Source organism: Gymnodraco acuticeps, unplaced genomic scaffold, assembly GCF_902827175.1.
Source record: "Gymnodraco acuticeps unplaced genomic scaffold, fGymAcu1.1, whole genome shotgun sequence".
Classification (NCBI taxonomy): Eukaryota; Metazoa; Chordata; class Actinopteri; order Perciformes; family Bathydraconidae; genus Gymnodraco; species Gymnodraco acuticeps.
In genome coordinates, this window is record NW_022991223.1 from 52,405 (window position 1) to 68,598 (window position 16,194).

General features: G+C 43.5%; 1 protein-coding gene across 1 annotated transcript; it reads right to left on the reverse strand.

Annotated features, from left to right (window-relative positions):
- Positions 1 to 1,612: 1,612 nt before the first annotated feature.
- On the reverse strand, positions 1,613 to 15,688 carry elf2a (E74-like factor 2a (ets domain transcription factor)). The gene is made up of 9 exons (XM_034239410.1): positions 15,388 to 15,688; positions 13,096 to 13,179; positions 11,005 to 11,287; positions 9,980 to 10,087; positions 8,297 to 8,410; positions 6,883 to 6,966; positions 3,950 to 4,142; positions 3,601 to 3,852; positions 1,613 to 2,811 (listed from the first exon to the last, which is right to left on the reverse strand). The coding sequence occupies exons 2-9, from the start codon at positions 13,168 to 13,170 to the stop codon at positions 2,283 to 2,285; spliced, it is 1,638 nt and encodes a 545-aa protein (XP_034095301.1). The 5' UTR covers positions 13,171 to 13,179; positions 15,388 to 15,688; the 3' UTR covers positions 1,613 to 2,282.
- Positions 15,689 to 16,194: the final 506 nt, after the last annotated feature.

A 16,194-nucleotide genomic window follows, 5' to 3' on the forward strand; every position in this document is an offset into this window, starting at 1 on the left:
CACCAATCCACAGTGTAAAGTCAAGCTGCTTTGAGCGGCCATATTGGCTGCTGTGCCCTGGTTACAGTCTCACAGGAGATACCGCTGGAAAGCTACTCTTCCAGTGATTCCGCGGATATCTGAATCATATTTCTACTCCTTATAATCGAAAATATATGATTAATTACGTAAAATTATGCGCACCTGGACGCGCCGGCCCAGAGGGTTATTTGGTTATTATTTATTTCACAAATAGTGTTATTTATTTCCTGACTTTTTCTGTAAAGATCCCAGAGGCTTATTTGGTTATTATTTATTTAATAAATAGTGTTATTTATTTCATTAATAGTGTTATTATTTATTTCCTGACTTTTTTTTCTGTGAAGATCCCGGAAAGGGTTATTAATATTTGGTTATGTGTGACTTTCTAGAAAACAATAAATGTTTACGTTTAGGCACCCCTGCGATCGTCACACTTTTTCTGTTACAAACTGACCCCGGCCCCCATCAGAGAAGGGAAAAGTGATGTGGCCCTCACAGGTTTGGGGACCCCTGCTGTAGGGCATACTGTATGTGGCCTAAAGAATCTGGACAACAGTGTGTGCTTTCAACTTTCTGTTTGTCTCTTTTGTGCTCGAACACAAATACTCTGCAGATCGCTGCTATCCATCTGCCTGCCAGCTGCTCAGCATTCGACCTACTAGCCTCCTCTGAAGCAGTGATGGAACAACCTTCCCTCTGGACTCAGCCACACTCTTTTGTGAGGGAAGAAGGTCCACTCTGTAGCAATGCAGTATGATCATGGGTTTCTGTAGTTCCGACACCAGCACATCATAACGTCTTTTCTCCAGACGATCGCTTCTCAGGAATTGCATTCTGTGCTTTTCCCATATCAGTCATTGAACCCTACAAACGTAGCTTTGAATCAGGTGCGACCGAACCTACTTCCACGAGAATATCAAATGTTTAATCATTCAGGAGGATGTTGACATATCAATGACTAAATAAATATTAAGATTTATAATTTTATAAACTTATACATCTTACCTGCCATGGATGAAGAGCAGGGGAGCCAGGTGGCAAGGGGTCTTTCAGGGTGACAGCTGCCCCTGAGATCTTTTGTCAAAGCACTTCAGATATTCATTGCTATCGGGATGTTAAGAGCATTCCATGGAATATAACAAAGTGTATCTCGAGCCGGTTTCTCAAACTTACCTACCCCACCTTTAAATGATTGTCTGGAAGAAATGTCACATACACATTAAATCCATAGTTATGCAAATACACAAAATGCAAAATGAAGAAAATACAACCCAAACATGTTTTCTTTGTTTGTGTTGTACTAAAGGAAATGTTTGAGAGACATTCAGAATGTTGCTTTTTGTGAAATCCTTTCATCAATGTCAGTAAAATGACATGTCCTTTCGTTTTTGCATTTACAAACATGAAAAACGTGAGCAGCTCTAGATCACCAGCCTGCCAGTACATTACAGCCCCCCCCTCCCCGCCATGGTGTTTCACAGCAGCACAGCGCCTCTCTGTGGACGGATGCACAAACACTTGTTTAAAAAGAGCCACTAAATAATTATCAAAATGTAATTTTCCAATTTTTGAATAAGACAACTTCAGCCAGTTGGAATTCACATTTGTTTGTTTTTTATAATACATATTTGCAGTAAAATCTACTTCAATACGCTGATAGTACAAGAAAAAAATAGTATATTATACTTCAGATATAGCGCACACCATTTACTTCTTTAAGCAGACATCCTTTCACTCCCTTTTTATGGACAGTAAAAAACAGTGCTGTGGAGTAACAGGAAACAAAGACATGAACTCATACTACGTCTGTCCGATACACGCTGAGTATCAAAATGCTTTTTACATTTCTGTTCTGGCTTTTTATATCACCTTCCATTACAAAAAGGTTATCATTTACAATCTAAGGCGGCCCATTTGGTGTGAGCTCCGAAGGGTGTGTGTGTGTGTGTGTGTGTGTGTGTGTGTGTGTGTGTGTGTGTGTGTGTGTGTGTGTGTGTGTGTGTGTGTGTGTGTGTGTGTGTGTGTGTGTGTGTGTGTGTGTATGTGTGTTCAACAGTCCCTTTTATCCTCTGTGGGTTCGGCAGCTCCACAGTAACAGGACGCGTCTCCTGGAGACCAATGTCAGGCTGAATGTCTGAGCCAATCAGAGAGCAGCTCTGCTCTATGTGTGGGGTAGGGGGAGGGGGGGGGGTGTCCTGCACTTCCTCAGCAGTGTCCACAGTCACTTCCTGCCTCCCACCCCCCCAGGGAGGGCGGCACACTCAGGAGGAGCTGGTGTCTGCTGATGGAGGCTCCGCTGCTGCCTCTGCTTGGGTCTTACTGCTGGGAGGCTTGGAGGGCTGGGGGGGGGTTTTAGGTGTGGCGAGGTGATGCTGACTGACATGGAGAGTGAGCTGGGGTAGATGTTGGGCCACCGCTGCAGGTTTAGCGAGGATGAGGTGCTGTGTAGGTCGGCCTGCTGCCAGCTGCACCGTGGGGGCCATCTTAGCGCTGGCTAACTGCGTAACGAGGGGTTTGGTCTGGAAGAGCTGCGTCAGCTGGCCCTGCGAGTTGGCCTGCATGAGCGTGGCCAGCTGGTTGGCAGGGATGGTGATGATGGTGATCTTCTCTCCTGCTTTGGAGCCAGAGGGCAGCATGCTGGGCAGAGTCTGGATCACTAGTTTAGGGGGGGTGCTTCCGGAGGCGTTGGCTAACGTTACCGGGACCCCCGTGGTGGTGGTGAAGATGGACGAGGAGTTTAACGTCACCTGACCAAGTGAGTTCATGACCAAGGGCATGGCTCTGATGGGCCTGCAGGATCAGAGCAGAGAGGAGAATAATTAAGTTGCAGCATTTCACTTTGTCATAGCTATGAAGTTATTTATAAAATACAAAACTGGAAAATGATCGTTATTTGCTGAAAAAACATTCATGTGGATCCCTTAATAAAGTGCCTAATGCTGCCAGTTAGTATCCGATGAAAGAAGCTAGCAGCACTACACAAATCTAGCCCGCCCCTTCAGGCCTCCCTCAAAAGAATCACTGTGAACATAAAGCGCAGACATGGCTGTTGTTAGATTGGCTGCCTCGTTACAATAATTTTACAAATACAACAAGAAGTGTTTCTAAAACACACAACCCCCCCCAGCCTGGAAGGGAGCCGGTTACTGTAACACAGCAGACACATGAGAGTAAATATCAAATGTTTTCCTTCAAACGGAAAGGTTGGCTGATAGAAATGACAAATAATAAAAAAGGAGAGAACTGCAATAATTGTTTTGACCTTTTCTGCACTACAAGAGAAACATTGAGTGTGCCTGCAGCCAGCCAGCTGATCCCACCACACACAGAAAGCAGAACCATCCGACACCACACTCTTGTCCCGTTCCCCTTGTGCCTACAGGTTCTGCTTTTGTTTGCAGGTATCTAATCAAATGATCTGCTCTCAGCCAAACAGATGATATGGTTGAAATACAATTACAAACCAACTATTATCATTATTTCAATGCTCTAGTTTCTTGTCATTTTTTAAGCAGATGACCGGACTGATGGTTAACCTGGCTAAAGGCAGAGAGCTGAGTGATGACAGTGAGTAGAGACCTGCTGGCAGCGCCGCCGGGGAGGACAGTGACGTAGGTCTGCTGAGGCTGGTGGGTGGCGTGGGAGAGGGTGCCCAGGCTGGCAGGGCCATGCTGAGCTGGGTGCTGGATGGACACTACGCCCTCGCTGTCCTCCACCTCCTCTCTATCCTCCTCGTCATCTATCACTCGGATGTTCTTGGGCATGTCTTTGAACTGGTAGGCCAGCCGCTGCCCCTCAACTTTGGCAAGGATGCCGCGCTGGTAGTAATACCTACACACACACACAAACACACAAACACACACAGGGGATCAGAGTTGGTGTCATGTGACAGGGACAGACTGTAGGAGCACAGGAGGGGAGCGCTGACCTCAGGGCTCGGCCCATGGTCTCGTAGTTCATGTCAGGCTTGTTCTTGTGTTTGCCCCACAGCTTGGACACCGCCTTGGAGTCCACCAGCTTGAAGATCCCCTTCTCCCTCTGCATCCACTTGATGTACCTTGGACAGGTGTTCTTATCCTGCAGCAGCTCCAGCAGGAACTCCCACAGATAGGTGGTGTTGCCTTGAGGACACAAAGCACAACATCAGTGATGTCTCCAGAGCCAGGAGCCACATGTGAGATCCTGAACAGCAGAGGGTTTCATAAAACACCACACACACTAAGACCCCATTTACACGGGAACGCAAACTAACCGAATTCGATATCAAAAAGGTCTTCCGTTCACACGGATACGGCTCAATTAACGTGTCCCTTCACACGAGACCGCTCGACCCGGTGGAAACGCTGTAGTATATATGCCGGGCCTGTAAGTGGCGCTGTACTTCCGCCACAAAAATACACCAAAAGCAGCGAAGAAGACCCCTGAGTATGGTTGCCATGGTAGCATGGTCAGTAGCAGTGAGCAGCAGAGGTGGGGCTATGGCTTCATCGTTTTCAGGAAATGATCGTATAGGACGTACACACGGAGCCGTTTGGCCCCCCAGAGCGCTCCGTCCGCAGATCTATCAACCTTGGGACCCGTTAGCGTTTTAGGGGTCCGTTTCCGCGGTTACGGCCTTGTGTGAACGAACAGGCTATACGCGAGAGAAAAGTAGCAGATACAACCCGTTTTGTTCTCGTGTAAACAGCGCCTAACACAACTGCAAATAACTTTTACTAACATAAAGCATTCTGAACACAAGGCAAAAGCATCAAGTGATTTAGGTGAAAATGTAAAATAACATTTGTATTAAATAAAAAAGATGGTAGATAATGTTCTACTACTGTGATGTACAAAAGAATATAGAGATATTGAATGCTGCAATGAGTCAGCATTTCTCCAAGGTGGACGATGATGTTGTGAGGATAACTAGTCCGCTATTACAGCAAACAATTCTCTCTCAACCTTGAAAGCCAACTCAGGCCAGGCTAAGAGTGAAGGCTTTTGTAGAACATGTCAACACTATCAACATGTTGGCTATGTGTTTGTTACATTATGCAACCATGGCGTCATTTGTTAACGAGGACAGTTGGTAATAGGGCTGCACGGTATTGAAAAAAACTGACATCGCGATTTTTTCCCCCCCTGCGGTATATATTGCGGTTTTTTTAACCTGTTAAACCCCAAAGTCCCGGCGGGTACTTTACTTTTTTTTCACGACAGTGTCTCAGGGGATCGTAATATTTAAGAACCTATTAATGTGTTATACGAGATTAACGGAAATAATCTCAGCTAACTGACGATATAAACCATTTTTACCAAAAACAAAACACAAGTCTCAAAAGAAGCATCTAAATGACCCCTGAGCGAAAAATGCTAACGCACTTTGGCACAGAACTCAAGATAAAAGTACCCTTATTATTACTTATCGTAACTGCACTTACAAGATATCCGATTAAAGCTGAGGTTCCACAGATTATTTAGGTATATAGTATCATCACTGAGTGATCTGAACTCGGACAGGGGAAGCAAACACAGACATCACAACACGTACCTTTACGTAGCTTTGAGGGGAGATGTCTCACCGTAGCTGTCAATCTGATCAAAAGACGTGTTCAATGGCATTAAAACGAGAAAGAAAAAACGCGGCTGAATCGGTTGATCCATAGGTTTTTAACGTCTCTGTATACAAAAATGATTTAATTTATAATCCATAATTCCATTTTTATGTAAATATCGCAGAGCAAAAGTTAGCTGCTAATGGTAGCCACCAGAGTGGCTGCTGCTTCCGGTCTTGGCTATGCGGCAGTCCAGCGCAGTCTAACACACACACACATTACCAAATAAGGAGTGAGAGTGATGCGTAGCCAAAACCGGAAGCTGCATACACTCTGGTGGCTACCATTAGCAGCTAACTTTTGTGATCCGATTTTTACATAAAAATGGAATTATGGATTATAAACAATTGCTTCAAAGCCACAGATACATTATCAACCTATGGATCAACCGATTCAGCCGCGTTTTTTCTTTCTTGTTTTAAAGCCATTGAACACGTCTTTTGATCAGATTGACAGCTACGGTGAGACATCTCCCCTAGAAGCTACGTAAAGGTACGTGTTGTGATGTCTGTGTTTGCTTCCCTGTTGCGAGATCGGATCGCTTAGATACTATACTTAAATAATCTGTGGAGTCTCAGCTTTAATCGGATATATTGTATGTGCAGTTTCGATAAGTAATAAGGGTATCTTTATTTTGAATTCTGTGCTAAAGTGCGTTAGCATTTTTTTTTTTTATGAATAAAACCGCACGTCCCTGCGGTGTGAATACCGCGCATGCGCATACCGCGGTTATCGCCATGACACGGTATATCGTTCAGCCCTAGTTGGTACCAATACTACATTACAAAAAACTAACAAATGTGATGGTGTGGAGGACGAGGAAAGGAGTGTGCAGCCTAAGGGGAGAGGCTGTCCTGTAGTCTGGAGGTACAGCAGTGGATACTTCTGTAGGTGAGCAGACTGATCAGCAATCAGTTCCTTTGTTTTGCTTACGTTACGCAGGAATCTGGGTTTTCGTGCAGCCCAGTTATTAAGCAAGCTGCTGACTCCAACCCTGCACGTTACCCTGTAATAACCCAATACGTTTTGTCGAGGGAACAAGTGAGATGCCGACAAGAGTTTGGAGTTCAAGTTCAGGGACGTTCTGAAATGAATTTCTTCCTTTGAGGATTCAGATTGTTTTACTTTTTTGATCTACAGTTGTACCCTAATCTTCTTTACTTAGTATAGCCCAATGATTGAAAAGGCTGGAATGCTTTGCAAAATGTAATTTATCTGGACATTGTGTTTTGTTGATGAAGGTGTGTGCACCACTTTGACCAACCTTTGCCCTCCCTCGGCCTCTTCTTGATCCCCAGGTCAAAGGAGCCGTTAGAAGCAGGCTGGTTTGTTCTGGGCTTCCGTCCTCCTGCACACACAGAACAGTTGTATTCAAACATAACGGGTCCCTGCACCATCCCACCTCATGGTAGCATGTGGAACAAGAGCAACAGCTCACAGTGTGAGGCTGGTTTCAGAGACATAACAGGAGCTGTGTGGCCTCCAGCCAGGGCTCTCAAATAAAATGTTTCCCCATCATCCCGGACCGTTCCAAAATACAATCTAAGCCGTCCCAAAATTAATGTGGACCGTCCCGAATTTAAAATGTTAGTTTTTCTACATTATCATTAGTTAAAATCATTCAAAGTGACCTTTAACATGAATAAAACATCATACAAATCATTAGATGATAATTCATCAACCTTTTTATTTGAGTAAATCATTCAATCACATAAACAAAGGCCAAATATATTTAAACAAACACACAAACGAGAAGATTACTCTAATATTGAATCCAATCAAGTCCCATCCAATTAACAAAAAAATCCAACACTGTCCTGAAGACAGAACCCAGAGTAACCACTAACCAGGATGACAGTCTGTAACACAGTCAGGAGACCTTTACAAACGGCCCCGCCCCCTCGCACACAGACGGGAGAGAGAGATCTCGTCTGGATTGGAAAGCTCGAAAATACATCATAGACACATGTTGTAGTCTTATTGCATATTAGAAACGGAGTTGGCGAAACTAAAACTGTGATATAATGTGTATGTAGCAATAATACATATGACATATTTTTTAAATGTCTCCAGTACCGATTAAAAGTCCGATAACGTCGGAGCTTAACGTTACCACTGTCTTTAATAATTCCGGCCCGGGGCCCGTTTAACACCGGGGCTCGGTACCCATCTCTACATGGGGAGAGGCGCAGCATATTGCTAAGGACTGAATAGGATTAACGGTAAAACATTTCAGAATTCCTTCACGGGATGCTATTGTACATCACTCAACCCGCGAAATACATACACTCAGTAGGCTACATAGCTAGACCCTGTGTGTGTGTGTGTGTGTGTGTGTGTGTGTGTGTGTGTGTATTTCAAGGGTTGCTAAATGTTTTGTGCGTGTGTGTTTATGTTGACAAGGAGGTTTAATAACTGTGTGCTACACAAAACGTGCAGTCGGTTTCATTTTCATCGACGTTTGTAGTAGAGTTAGCAGGGTATTTTTATTTTAACTCTCGTCCCAAATTCGTCCAAAAATGATTTTTTTTATCCTCCCCGACACTATTTTCTTCGGCCCCGGGACGACGGGACGTCCTCAAGCTCGAGCCCTGCCTCCAGCACGAAGGCCTGTGAACTAGGAATAAAGCACGGCAATTGCCATGAAGCCACGGAGAGCTCCTTGAGGCCACACTCACCTCCTCTCTTCTTCTTGGCAGCAGGTTCACAGTCAGGAGGGATGGGGAAGGAGTCCTCCTCTATTGGGCCACACTCCGTGGACACCTCCACCACCGTCTCCATCATTACATCCTCTGATGGGTTACAGGGAAATATGCAATATTCCATCACATTTTGAATACATAATTATAGTGTTAAATTAACAGATGTGTTTATTTATCAGCTATATACTAAAGTCGAAATAAAGATGAATAGAGAATTGGCGCATATCATCTGTTTGCCAATGAGATCAAATGTTGCAGACATCTCTGATGAAGGACTTCTCTACAATGAGCAGATTGTTTCATGTAAACGTGTTTATACAGTATTGCTTTTGTTTATGCTGTTTTCCTGTTAACTGCAACAGGATGTCGACTTTGTGCCTTAAGGCGAGACACCCCAGGTGAATAGGGTAATTTTTTTAACTTAAAGGTATCAGCTAGAAATTTCTCCAGTTAATTACTTACCATAAGGCAATTGTCTTTTGTATTACAAGTTTTCTGAAATAACATGTTTAAATATGCAAATTATCCATTATCTCATGAAATATGCACATATTTTAACACATTTCAGGAATCGAAATCTGAACTTTGGATATAGCCAGATTCAAAATTCTTGTTTCATTTTGTAGTCATATTAGTATCTAAGGCTTTTACAGAAGAGATATTGGATATCTCTTTTTATCACTCCATAAATCAGAAAATACTGTCAACAGCCCTAAAATATCCATTTTCGCCATGTTTTTAGGTATACAATGTTGTATAATTCAGGCTATGAATTATATATGAACAAACCCTTCTGTAAAAGCCTTCATTATATTGATAGGAATATAACTGGAAGGTTTGGTGTATGTACGTGCTACTGAAGTTGAAATTTCGAACTCAGAGTAGGATAAAAAACTCATTTTGAGAAAACGACCTTTAAAGATTGCAGTGAGGCGCTAGCTAAACCCTCCTGTTCTTTGGATGATAGCTTGCGCATCGACGCACTCCGTGAAGGTATTTCATGTTCAGGGTCATTTTTTTCTTTATAACCTTGCTTCGTGCAAGTGACAATTGTTGTCGTCTTCTCTGTGAACGTTTTTTTCGCCGTTCTTTTGGCATTTTGAGATTTCAATTTCTAGCTGAAAGCTAACCAGGAAGTGTTTTAGCACACCACGTGACGCATCTGAACGAATCACGTTGTCAGAAATTGACACCAGCCAATGAGATTTCGTTTCTTGCTTTAAGACCCCTTTGTGCTTTCACGATTGGTTGCTGATACAAAGGAAATGACCATATTTGGATCCGATGAGATTGTGCAGGAGAGACGGAGCTTTCCAGCGATACCTCTGTTGACATGGTGCACACAGCGGTCGCGGTACTTTATGTTACGTTAGAATGCTAACTTTTGGTGAATTTAGGAGAAATCTACAGACGCAAATAGACAAACTATAGTAAAATAAACACTTAAATGTGTATTTTGTACGTTTTCCTTCCAAAAGCCTGAAAGAAAACATGTTATGGAATCAAAATAGCACAAAATCTCAAAATTGACCAGTACTTGAAAAACGATGTTTTTGCCTGCCGTGTCTTGCCTTAAGCCAATCACAGACGGAATGAGACGAACTACAGATCTGACCTCTGTCCATCAGCACTGACACAGCTCCTGGCTGCGGTGTTTACCTGTGTTGCGGTCATTGTGCAGTCCTCCAGGAGACTCCATGTGGAGAAGAGCTTCAGCTGCTTCAAAGGTTTTGTCGAAACACACCAGGTCATGTCCAGACATCTCCACTGAAGCAGGAGCAGAGAGAACAGAGAACTGTCAGTCTGCAGCACATGCCCCCTGAGGGGGGGCTGCTACATCAACCACATTTCAACACAGAGATCCGACTTGGGCTATTATCAAAGGTTGACCAGTCTGTTCCGCCCTGAGATCTGGTCTGAATAGTGAGAGGTTGTTCCTGCCAGAAGATGGCAGTCTTCTGCTATCATCGCATCAGCAGCAGCTCAACCTCTCTAGGGTCTATAGCTACCGTCTCAATACAGCTTGGCACATTTCAGGAAGTCAGATGGAAGATATATGTTAAGGTTTGTTGCATGGAACTCAATTTGAGATGATTTTTACAACCCATATAAAGGAGCATTTGGAAACATAGTGAGTTATATAATTAGCAGCAGGAGCAACATGAACAAGTTAGATGATGTCTTGTAAAACATTTAGTTTGAACTGGAGCGTCCATTGAGAATTAAATCACGGAGTCACGGTGAGCAGAAGGTTTGCAGTAGAGAAAATAAAAAAGACTACCGAGTCTTTTTTTCAATTTGTGTCATTTTGCATTCACTCTTCTCTCCTAGCATCAGGAACAAAGGAGAAAACCTGGGCAGCCAGTTGAAATCCGTCATGAAAATATTATTTAGTTGCTGCAAATAAACTCCAGCAGTGCCGTGCTCCCAAGCCAAATTAAACAGATTACTTTTGTGATAACAAAACACAAAGGTTTCTGAGAGCGCTGTCAACGCTATCTTCTTATGAGCTGAACTTGTGGCCAAATTGAGGGAATCGTAATGAAATTGTCTTTATATGCTGTATTAGGCTACAATGGCATTTTTTTTATTGTTAGTCTGCCAAGAGAAGTTGAACGACGCTGATCTATTCATACATGTATTGTTTGGCAGACAGATCTAACATTGAGAGAAGTGAACCTTACCGGTCTCAGACACCTCCGTCACCACCTCCTGCTCCTCGGCCACGTCCTGCATCAGGTACGTCCCGTCGCCGTACACCAGCACCTGTGCCGAGTAGCACTCCTCCACCTGGGCACTGGGCACCTCCTCCACGATCACGGCCGGGCAGCCCTCTTCCTGCAGCACCACGCCTTCCTCATCGTCCTCATCGTCCACATCTTCCTCTCCGCCCTGCACGATCACTGCCTCGATCTCCTGCTCAACCAACTCTTCTTCCTGTTCCTCCTCAGTGGGCTGCTGCTCACACTGAACAGTTTAAAAACGTGAAAAGTTGAATTTCCTAAGTCACTGTGTTCCCAGATAACAGCATTTAAACTTAATGACAAAAGAGAATGAGGCAGATCGACCCCTTTATTTCGAGTTAGTCTTGTCTTCTCCTTGAAGTATGAAATAAACACGTTAGTCGTACACAAGTAACGTAATGCTATGGTGATCTGATCTGAACAGAATGGTGAGACCCTTTTATGGTCCACCTTTTATTTAAAAAAAAAAAAACTTCAGTAAACCAATCAGCAGCCAGACAGAAACAAGTGTAAGCTGTCAAAGGCTGTCATGTTCCATGATCTGCATTTGTAAAGAGTTTTAGACAGAAGTCATCCTTCACCCATTCCCACTCAGAGGCAAGGGAAGTCCTTACCCTATGCTTTTCTTGTATATGGTTCACTTGTTGATTTATTTTCCTCTGAATACACAGAGATTACGAGAGGGGTCTGCCTGCAGACCTCCACTCTCAGGACAGTTCCGGTGCAGACCTCCACTCTCAGGACACCTCCACTGTCAGTACAGGAAGTGACGATTCTGACGTGTGCTAGCTAATAGTGATGCTAATGATAGCTAATTTCTAATAGTAGTATGTGTGTCGTTTGTACAGTGCTACTTATATGTTATGTAAAGCCTGCATACTTATATGTGTTTTATTTCTGTATTGTTACAGTTTTACAAAGTAAAAGAAGAACAGTAAAGTCAAGAAAGAAAACCTTGCATCTTTATTGGAGGACTTTTAAATGTTCGCTAACTGTCTAGCTACGCATAGGGATACGCGCTGTAAGGGCAGAACAGTTCAATCAATCTAAGTGATAAAAAGTGATACTGTACTGATATTAACTACAATACAAGGTGTCCCTATATATATATATATACGCGGCGGAGGTGGGGAGGTTCCAGCTGGGAACCTCCACCCCGCTGCGGGACCCGTGGGACCCGTGGGACCCCTGGACGGTGCATCTTGGTCACGCTTCATGGACACAGGCCGTGGGGGGACACCGGTAGAAACTGGGTGAAATAGCCAAAAAAATTATAAATAATAAAACCGGGGAAAATAGGGGGGAAAGTGAAAAAAAGTGTCCGAAAATAGGTACTCGTGAGGCGGGCAGAGTCCCCTGTCAACTCCCGTTACATTCCTCCATGGTGTCATTTGAGCGAAAAACATTTTTACGAGAACCAGGCTGGGGAGGTCAAAAGGGCTTGACCAAGGCCGACCCAAAGTGCACGGTGGGCGGACTCATCACCTCCGTGATGAGTCTCCATTGTGATTTGAAAAATTCCATCAAACGAGTCCTTCGGTGGGCGGGGAAAAAAACGTGTTCGTCAGAATCGTCACTTCCTGTACTGACAGTGGAGGTGTCCTGAGAGTGCAGCCTGCACCGGAACTGTCCTGAGAGTGGAGGTCTGCAGGCAGGCTCCCATGGAGATTACTAGCCTGCGTTCATTCCAATGTCTCCATAACTGCCATGATAGACTCCAGGGAAAGTATAACATTGAATCATAGCCCAGCCATAGTGTCTAGTCTAGTTCAACTAGCTGCACCTAATACACCTGTTATTATCCAGATACTGTCCCAGCTTTATAATCAACACAAAAGCACAAAACAGAAACATATTTACATCAAATATGCAACATTGATTTTGAATTAGCCTTGTAGCTGCATTTTTTATTCTATCAAATACAAGTTCTGTTGGATTGGCACAACCTCTAGTATCGTCTCCATTCATCTTTTTCAACTGGAAAGGCTTTGCTGACTCCCCTGAAAAGAGTTTTGGGAAACACAGACTTACCTGCTGGTGCTCCTCCCCCACGGTGACATACTCCACTATGTTCCCTCCTCCATCTGACACTACCACAGAGGTCATCACTCATTCCTGCCAAAACAAAAGCACATGTGGTCAGGATGGATTTATCAGTGTTTTGTGTGTGCAGTGGGTGGCGTCATGTGAATGCCCCATGGCCCTGCTCATGACTTAGACACAGCATCATTCAAAACACCATGTTACAGCGCAATCCAGTTTCAAATATTCTACCATCTGCTGAAATGACTAAATAAAATAAAATAAAATAAAAAACTCCTCACACACACAGTCACTCAGCTAGGGCTGCACGGTATTGAAAGAAACTGATATCGCGATTTCCCCCCCCCCCCCTGCGGTATATATCGCGTTTTTTTTAACCAGGTTTTTAACGTCTCTGTATAAAAAAATGATTTAATTTATAATCCATAATTCCATTTTTATGTAAATATCGCAGAGCAAAAGTTAGCTGCTAATGGTAGCCACCAGAGTGGCTGCTGCTTCCGGTCTTGGCCTGCTGTGATCTGATCAAGAATGATTGTGATTGGTGGTTTGCTGTGCATGCAGGGGAAGTTCTACACACACCAACACATGAACAAATAAGGAGTGAGAGTGACGCGTAGCCAAAACCGGAAGCTGCATACACTCTGGTGGCTACCATTAGCAGCTAACTTTTGTGCTCCGATTTTTACATAAAAATGGAATTATGGATTATAAACAATTGCTTCAAAGCCACAGATACATTATCAACCTATGGATCAACCGATTCAGCCGCGTTTTTTCTTTCTCGTTTTAATGCCATTGAACACGTTTTTTGATCAGATTGACAGCTACGGTGAGACGATCTCCCGTAAAAGCTCCGTAAAAGGTACGTGTTGTGATGTCTGTTTGCTTCCCCTGTTGCGAGATCGGATCGCTTAGATACTATACTTAAATAATCTGTGGAGTCTCAGCTTTAATCGGATATATTGTATGTGCAGTTTCGACAAGTAATAAGGGTATCTTTATTTTGAATTCTGTGCTAAAGTGCGTTAGCATTTTTTTAAAAAATGAATAAAACCGCACGTCCCTGCGTTGTGAATACCGCGCATGCGCATACCGCGGTTATCGCCACGACACGGTATATCGTTCAGCCTTATCTTTTCTCAGCCGTGGATCCACACACACACACACACACACACACACACACACACACACACACACACACACACACACACACACACACACACACACACACACACACACACACACACACACACACACACTGAGCGATGTATCGCAGACCCCACGCAGCAACCAGGAAACTACACCAGTAATCCAGCTCACACTGTCCGCTGCTCCGCTAGCCTCGCAACGTCTCGCCAACACTGCACCCAGACCCCACGCAGCATTCTCATATGTTTGTCATTACTGGTGTCATTTTCTGGTTGCTAACAAACGCCATTGTAACACATAAACACACATCAGAGCACAGTGGGCTCACAGGGAGGGGAGGGCAGGAGCTCCAACAAGCCGTTTAGGACACAGAGTGAATACACATACTTTACAGAGATGCTGTATGAGAAACCAATGTGAGTTTGGAACATTGAACAATGTAAATCTATTCTAGTAGACCTCAACAATGGAATTATGATCAGTAGAAATGGCCATGACATGGGACCTTTAATTTAATTTGGGGCCAACTTCTGTAAAGTTAGGAAGAGGCTTGGGGGCTCGATTTACTGTTCTGTACTAAGCTTATACGACATGCCATTTAATATACATTTCATTTTGTTTAATAATTGTAGTTTTCCTATTTACGGCAGAGGCAGGTATCCTAAATACATGTTCTGATCAAACAGGAAGCGAGACTGAGGCTCTGACAGTTCTCGCAGGCGCAGGCTGGTGTTTACTTTCTGCTCTGCAGCTACACTCTGGAGCTAACTCGCTAGCTACCGCCAATGCTTCTGCTACTCACTAAACAGTTTCAAACTAACTTGACTACGGCTGCTCACAATATGCACTTTGTTATCTTACATCACATATTCAATGCCAGAAAAAAATATCAACACTGCATTCTCATTTAAAAGGAGACTACCCACAACCGAATCACACAGCAATGGCTAGCTTTAAGCTTAGTAAATTAGCTCCAAACAGTTAGCAGATAGCTAGCAAACACATATACCGCAAATAAGGTATAGTTTAAAGCGTACACGTTCAGGAACTGGCAAATAGAGCACATTGGGGTGTTAATATTAGATGTTGTAAAAGAGCACACTGCTGATATACATGTCCTTCTCTTACCTTGTTTTGCTTTTGCTAGCGAAAAGTAAGCTCCGAGGCTAGCGCTGCCCGGGCCTAACGTTAGCCAAGCTGTCAAGGCCAAAATGCTAACTTCGCTCGCATAAACAAGTGTTAGGAGTTCCTCCGTTCCTTAAACACACTTTAAAGACAGGTATCGTCTTCCCGCGCAGAAACCTAAAGGGTAGACGAAGATGCAGGCCCTGAAGTTGTTTTGATTACAGTTCAATTCTCGCTATCCTGTAGCTTTCCGGCGCGTCGCCTCTGCTGCAGCGGATCCGGCGGGTCAGAGCACAGAGCGCCGTGACGTCACGAGGACAAACCCCAACAATGGGCGTCGCATGGCATATACTGTAACTGGGTTTTATATTTATGTATTGCATTACTGTATATGTCTACCCCTGACGTCAACCTTCTTGAATACAAACATTTATCAAATAAAAAAATGTACCAAAGAGACCAAAACAACCACATAAAGACCCAAAGATAAATTAAAAAAAACAAATACAAAGAGATAATTCCAATTGACTACAACGAGTCACAAAGTGGCAAAACAAAAGCATACAAACATTTACAAAATAACAAAAAAAACAGATAGATGTGTAAACAGTGTGGATCTTTGCAGTCTTTATCAACACAACTCAAATAAAGAGTCTAAACAAATACAAAGTCTGTGTTTCTCAACATCGCCTGTGGATCAAATTTGCACTGAAGCATCTGTCACAGGCTTTTTGATTATTTATTGATTAGGCCAATGTAGGCTCATATTTATTTGATACTGTGATTATTAAAGAATAGTCTTTTTTTAAG

Excerpts from the sequence above, each read along its gene's own strand:
- elf2a (XM_034239410.1), bottom strand. The coding sequence starts at position 13,170 with ATGACCTCTGTGGTAGTGTCAGATGGAGGAGGGAACATAGTGGAGTAT. Across the intron at positions 11,288-13,095 it reads TGGGGGAGGAGCACCAGCAG|TGTGAGCAGCAGCCCACTGA; the intron begins GTAAGTCTGTGT and ends TAAACTGTTCAG. Across the intron at positions 2,812-3,600 it reads CCCGGCGGCGCTGCCAGCAG|GCCCATCAGAGCCATGCCCT; the intron begins GTCTCTACTCAC and ends CTGATCCTGCAG.